Below are 6,390 nucleotides of genomic sequence, written 5' to 3'. Positions count from 1 at the left end.
ACTACTACTACTACTAATAATAATAATAATAATAATAATAATAATGATAACAGGCCGTATGTAAAGACAAAATATTCCCCGGAATCGAAGTTTTTGGGCGGCCCTACGGTAAGAGTGGAGAGCCGAGGCTGGCTTACATGCTGGCCTTCGCCCTGGCCCTTGCTTGCATTTGCATCGGTTGGTTGATTGACTGATTTATTGATATAATAAAATGATAATTTAGAACAATAAAACTGATTATTGCAATGTTAATAATCATATCTTACCGGACAGGTGACTTGAATGCCATCGCTCCCCTCATATCAAATTTCTTCCTCATGTCTTACGCGCTTGTTAATTATTCATGCTTCGACGCATCACTCGCCAAATCACCTGGTTGGTCGATGGCTGGTTGCTGATTGGTTGGTTGGTTGATTGGGTTTTAATGATTGGTCGATTTATTGATTCAATCATTCATCTAGGTTGGCGACCCTCTTTTAAATACTACTCGATGTGGTTGAGTTTGATGGGCGCCATTCTGTGTGTGGGGGTGATGTTCGTTATGAACTGGTGGACGGCCCTCATCACCATCGCCATTGTGGCTGCCCTGTTCGTCTACGTTCATTACCGCAAGCCTGGTTAGACGGTTGTTGTTGTTGTTGTTGTTGTTGTTGCTGCTGATGATGATGGCGGCGGCGGTGTCGCTGGGCTGCTGCTGATGTTGTAAAATGCTTTCATCTCATTACCACACACATACACACATACCTACATATACACACATACACACATACATACGCACACACGCACAGATATAAACTGGGGCTCATCCACGCAGGCCCACGTGTACAAGGACGCCCTACAAAACACCCAGAAATTAGTCCAAGTGGATGAACACGTGAAGAACTACAGGTTGGTGACGGGCGTCAACATGGCAGTGATGGCCGAGCTGATAATTTTTCTTGCGTAGCTTATACAACCAAAACAAAACACCGCGTCGCACCCTCTCTATCTCTCTCTCACACACACACACACACACACCTGCAGACCACAGATCCTGGCTCTAACTGGACTGCCTCAAGATCGCGTACCCCTTGTCGATTTCTGCTCTTCAATCACGAAGAATATCGGCCTCATGATTGCTGGCCACGTTGTTTTGGTTGGTCATCTAATCATTCATTCACTCACTCATTCATTCATTCATTCATTCATTCACTTACCTAGACTCCAGTCCAGTATAAACTAATGGACTTGCGACAGTCTGTGCAGAAGGCTCACCTCTGGCTGAACAAGCAGAAGATCAAATCCTTCTACTCTGTGGTTGCCGCAGACAACTTGAGGCGAGGCGTGCAAGCCATGTTGCAGGTAGTTTTGATGATGATTGTTACGATGGTTATGATGATGATGCATTTATATCTTCATTCATTCATTCATCCATCGAACTATCCACTAATTAGGCGATAGGTTTGGGAAAGTTGCGTCCAAACGTCATGCTCCTGGGCTTCAAATCAAACTGGAATGACTGCAGCCCGGAGGAAGTCCAGGACTATTTCAACATCATCAAGTTGGTCGCCACACACACGCACACACACACACACACACCTACACACACACACGTACATAAACACCCACATACACACACACACACACACACACACACACACATGCAGTGATGCATTCGACTTACATTACGGAGTTGGCATACTGCGTCTGCAGTCTGGACTCGATTTTAGTAATTTGCATAAAAAAGGTTGTTGTTGATTTTGATGTGTTGTTGATGTTGTTGTTGTTGATGTTGTTGTGTTGTTGTTGTTTTGTTGCTAAGGATGCTAAGCCAAAATGATCAACCTTCACCTTCAAGTTAATGGAGACAATTGTTGACATGAAAATATAACAAAAACTTACTTAAAACAACGCCTCCATCACAACAACAAACCCCACACTTTAGAAGGAACGACCAATTCAGATTCCTTCTCCAAGCTGGCCACACCGACAACGGCGACCGTTGGTGGTCTGGGTGGCGACGACGATGACGACGACGAATTCGACTTCCACGAGAGGAAAAATCGCGAAGAATCGCCAAATAAAAATGAGAAATTAGGCCTGATGGGGATTAACAACAACAACAGCAACAACAACAATAATAATGACGATGATGGGTGCGAGAATTGTGACGCGACGGGTGGTGTAAGATATTTCAGAAGCAAGCAGTCTAGAGGGTTCATCGATGTCTGGTGGTTGTTTGATGATGGAGGTTAGGGCTGGGGGTTATTATTATTTATTTTTCATTTATTTTTTTTATACTTCATTTGCATTCAACGACAGGCCTTACTCTCCTAATTCCCTACCTACTGAGTACCAAGAAACTCTGGAAGAACTGTCAACTGAGAGTCTACATAGCAGGGAGTAAGGCCACTGAACTAGATCGAGAACAGCGCCAGTGAGTAGTTGTAGTAGTTGAAGTAGCAGCAGCAGCAGTAGTAGCAGTAGTAGTAGTAGTAGCCGTAGTAGCCGTAATAATATTATTTTCATCACAATCATGAATAAAAATGTAAAATTATCGTCAGAATGGCGAACTTGCTGAGCAAGTTTCGTATTGAATACTCATCTCTCGTCGTCCTGCCTGATATCGGCAAGAAACCTTCTGAACAGAGGTTCTTATTCGTTCGTTTGTTCATTCGTTCGTTCGTTTGTTCGTTCGTTTGTTCATTCGTTCGTTCGTTTGTTAGTTCGTTCGTTCGTTCAATCCTTTATTTATTTAAATTTTTGTGAGATAATAACGTGCATACTTGCTGAAATTGAAGTATAGTCAGTTTTTCTTCTTCATCATCACCATCATGATGACATCAAGTTTCATCTTCATCATTATCTTCATCATTATCTTTATCATCATCTTCGTCATCATCTTCATCATCATCTTCATCATCATCTTTGTCATCATCTTCTTCATCATCTTCTTCATCATCTTCTTCGTCATCATGATGACAGCATCACAGACTTCAGCAAGTTGATAAGTAAGTGGACAATCAACAAGCAGCTGAAAGAGACAGAACAAACTCATCCATGGAAAATTACCGAAGCGGAGTTAGTGGCGCAAAATGCCAAGGTAGGTTGTTGAATGGTCGGTTGTTGATTGGCTGGTTGTTGAATGGTCGGTTGTTGATTGGCTGGTTGTTGAATGGTCGGTTGTTGATTGGCTGGTTGTTGAATGGTCGGTTGTTGATTGGCTGGTTGTTGAATGGTCGGTTGTTGATTGGCTGGTTGTTGAATGGTCGGTTGTTGATTGGCTGGTTGTTGAATGGTCGGTTGGTCGTCTGCTTGATTGGTTGATTGGCCAATCACCATCATTATCATCATTTTCTTTTTCTTCATCATCATTGCTGTCATCATCATCATCATCATTTTTCCAGAACTACCGCCACCTAAGGCTGAAGGAGCTGTTGAAGCAGCACTCTTCAGATTCCAAATTCATCGTCATGTTAGTGAACATTATCATCTTCTGTATCGTCGTCTTCATTTTTATCATTTATCGTCATCATCTCAACCACCACCATCATCATCACCACCACAATCATCATCATCTCAACCACCACCACCACCATCATCATCACCACCACAATCATCATCATCTCAACCACCACCATCATCATCATCATCACTATCACCACCACTATCACTATCAGGACCCTTCCAATTCCTCGTCGTGGCATCTGTTCATTCGGCTTGTACATGGCCTGGCTGGACACCCTGACCTCTGACCTCCCGCCCTTCTTGCTGCTGAGGGGTAACCAGGAAAACGTTCTCACCTTCTATTCTTAGTGCGTAATGTAAAGAAGAGGATGCTGGAAAAGTGGGTGACGGAAGATAGGAAGATGCAGTAAAAGAGGGCAGAGAAGATGAGGTTGAGGTTGGGGTTGAGGGTGAAGATGAGAAGGAGTCGAATGAAGACGACGACGATGATTACAAGATAATGATGAAATGATAACCAAAAGTTAAAACTCGACAGTAATGTAGATGATGATCATTCAGGTAGATAGTGATGTAAAATCAGTGATGACTCAAAAAGCACCACCCAAAAAATTTTTTACTTAACACAGGCATCAAAACTTCTTCAGAAATCCATCGCATGTAGATTGCGTTTCAAGTTTAGGCTTAATTTATGCTACAAATATGATACTTATACACGAATGTCAATATATATTTACACACACACGCACACATGCACATATTTTGGCAATTTTTCAAGAGAGAAATTATTCAGCCTCACATCTTTACACCTGAATTAATTATTTTATGATGATAATGATACGATATTATTGTTATTATTTATTTATTTATTTATTACTTAATACCAAATTATATTATATTATAACCTTCCGATCGAGAAAGCTTCAACGATTATAACAGTAATAGTAGTAATGTTAATAGTAATTATCTTATTTATATATATTTGCAATTATTATTTGTATTATTGAGACTGTTAGGCGCATTACGTAATTCATAATTCATTACGTAAATTTCCTAAAATTTATGCAATTTTTGTATGTTACTCTGCCTTCCAAATTTTTTGATTCATCTTTGTATTCATTCATTCATTCCTACATTCATTCATTCATTTATCCATTCATTCATTCACTCATACATACATACATACATACACATACACGCTCACACACACACATATGCAAAGAATGTTTTATACGTGTCTTTACAATCAAGTAGATATACAAATATGTATAAATATTTATTTATAATAAAAATAATTAATAATTATGTTAAATAATATTAATAATAAATAATAATATAAATAGTTATATTTTATTTTTCATGTTTGGTTAGAGACGAACGAATGAAAAAGTTATTGTCTTCCATTACTGCAATATGGAGGAAGGCCTTTTTATGTGCACTTAATTATTAATTATGAAATTATGAATATATATATATATATATATATATATATATGTGTGTGTGTGTGTGTGTGTGTGTGTGTGTGTGTGTGTGTGTGTGTGTGTGTGTGTGTGTGTGTGTGTGTGTGTGTATGTATAGATATATTCAGAGTGATGTTTTTAACTCATTTATTTGATTTCTCCTTTCTTCCAATCAAGCAATCAGTCTTCTAGTTTTTAACTGTTTTTGATTTTTTTTTAAATCATGTATTACGAAATTGGCGTTTGTGTTTTTTTGTCAAATCGATCGATCATTCATTTATTCGTTTGTTCATTCTTTCATTCGTTCGTTTGTTCGTTCATTCATTCAGTTAGTTATTTTCGCAGTTTTAACGTACGTTCTTGAATGTCACTTGCACAATTATGCATTATGAGTTTCATTTCACGGTACTAACAGTAATTAAACTATCACCACTATTAATAAATAAATAAATTCATCCATTCTTTCATTCCTTTATGCCTTCATTCGTTCATTAATTCACTGGTTCATTCATTCATTCACTTAATTTGACCAATGTCCATATTTTGATCTGTTCACATGTTTTGCTATTCATCTAATTTATTTTGGCAGGTCGTATGTACATATAATTCTCTTTCTCACTCCTCTCTCTTTCTCTCTCTTCCCCCCCTCTCTCTCTCTCTCTACTTTTTATACAAATTATTTAATTATTTATTATGTAAAATATCAATCAATACACAATGTAAATGTGTGCGTGTGTGTGTTCCAGAAATTAAAATGAAAAGTAACATATCATCATGGCCAATCTCTCATGCTTATTCATTCATTCATTTATTTTTTTTTTCCTGCTATTTATTTCTCAAAAATGAGATGAAAATAGTCACATTGTTGATTTTTCTTTCGGTCATTTAAAAAAATATAATATTAAAAAGAGCAGTGGTAGAAGTAGCAGCAGCAGTAGTAGTAGTAGTAGTAGTAGTAGTAGTAGTAGTAGTAGTGGGGTAGGTGTTTTTAAAAAATGGGGTAATAAAATTTAAGTTATGAAGTGTTATAAAATAAATAAAAAAGTATTGGCCACTTAAATTTAAGTGGCAAGTTAATTTATACACATCCTCCATGTTTTCAACGTTCACTCATTCACTCACTCACTCATTTCTTCACTCACTCATTCATTCATTCATACACTCATCCATCCATTCATTCATTCAATTGTAGACATCCCATAATAATAGATATCATATGACATCGAAAATAATTACAGAACGCTGACGACGACGACGGTGGTGGTGGTGATGGTGGTGGTCGTGGTGGTGATGACGACAGCGGTGGTTGGTGATGATGACAGTGGTGCCGATAACGTAATTTTATAGAAATTGCGACGAATTCAAATTGAAACACTCGAAAGACCAATGTTCACGACAACCAAGAGGACCCATTCGTATTCCCCGCTATTTATCTCTACTAACAACAATAATAATAAACAAACAACAACAACAATAATAATAATAA

At 38.0% G+C, this 6,390-nt stretch overlaps 1 protein-coding gene across 1 annotated transcript in view; it reads left to right on the top strand.

Moving 5' to 3' along the window:
• HELRODRAFT_116093 (hypothetical protein) overlaps positions 1-4,527 on the top strand; it is a gene marked incomplete at its 5' end in the record, with an annotated part of 9,464 nt that extends 4,937 nt beyond the window's left edge. Inside the window, 15 exon segments of the mRNA XM_009031509.1 lie at positions 54-177; positions 274-375; positions 462-617; positions 789-888; positions 1,024-1,135; positions 1,201-1,341; positions 1,434-1,540; positions 1,647-1,726; positions 1,925-2,230; positions 2,302-2,416; positions 2,544-2,630; positions 2,965-3,082; positions 3,387-3,454; positions 3,660-4,160; positions 4,180-4,527. Coding sequence (XP_009029757.1) covers positions 54-177; positions 274-375; positions 462-617; positions 789-888; positions 1,024-1,135; positions 1,201-1,341; positions 1,434-1,540; positions 1,647-1,726; positions 1,925-2,230; positions 2,302-2,416; positions 2,544-2,630; positions 2,965-3,082; positions 3,387-3,454; positions 3,660-3,795 — 1,752 coding nt within the window. The 3' untranslated portion in view covers positions 3,796-4,160; positions 4,180-4,527.
• Positions 4,528-6,390: the final 1,863 nt, after the last annotated feature.

This window comes from Helobdella robusta (assembly GCF_000326865.2).
Source record: "Helobdella robusta unplaced genomic scaffold HELROscaffold_75, whole genome shotgun sequence".
NCBI lineage: Eukaryota > Metazoa > Annelida > Clitellata > Rhynchobdellida > Glossiphoniidae > Helobdella > Helobdella robusta.
This window is presented reverse-complemented; position numbering and strand designations above follow the sequence as displayed.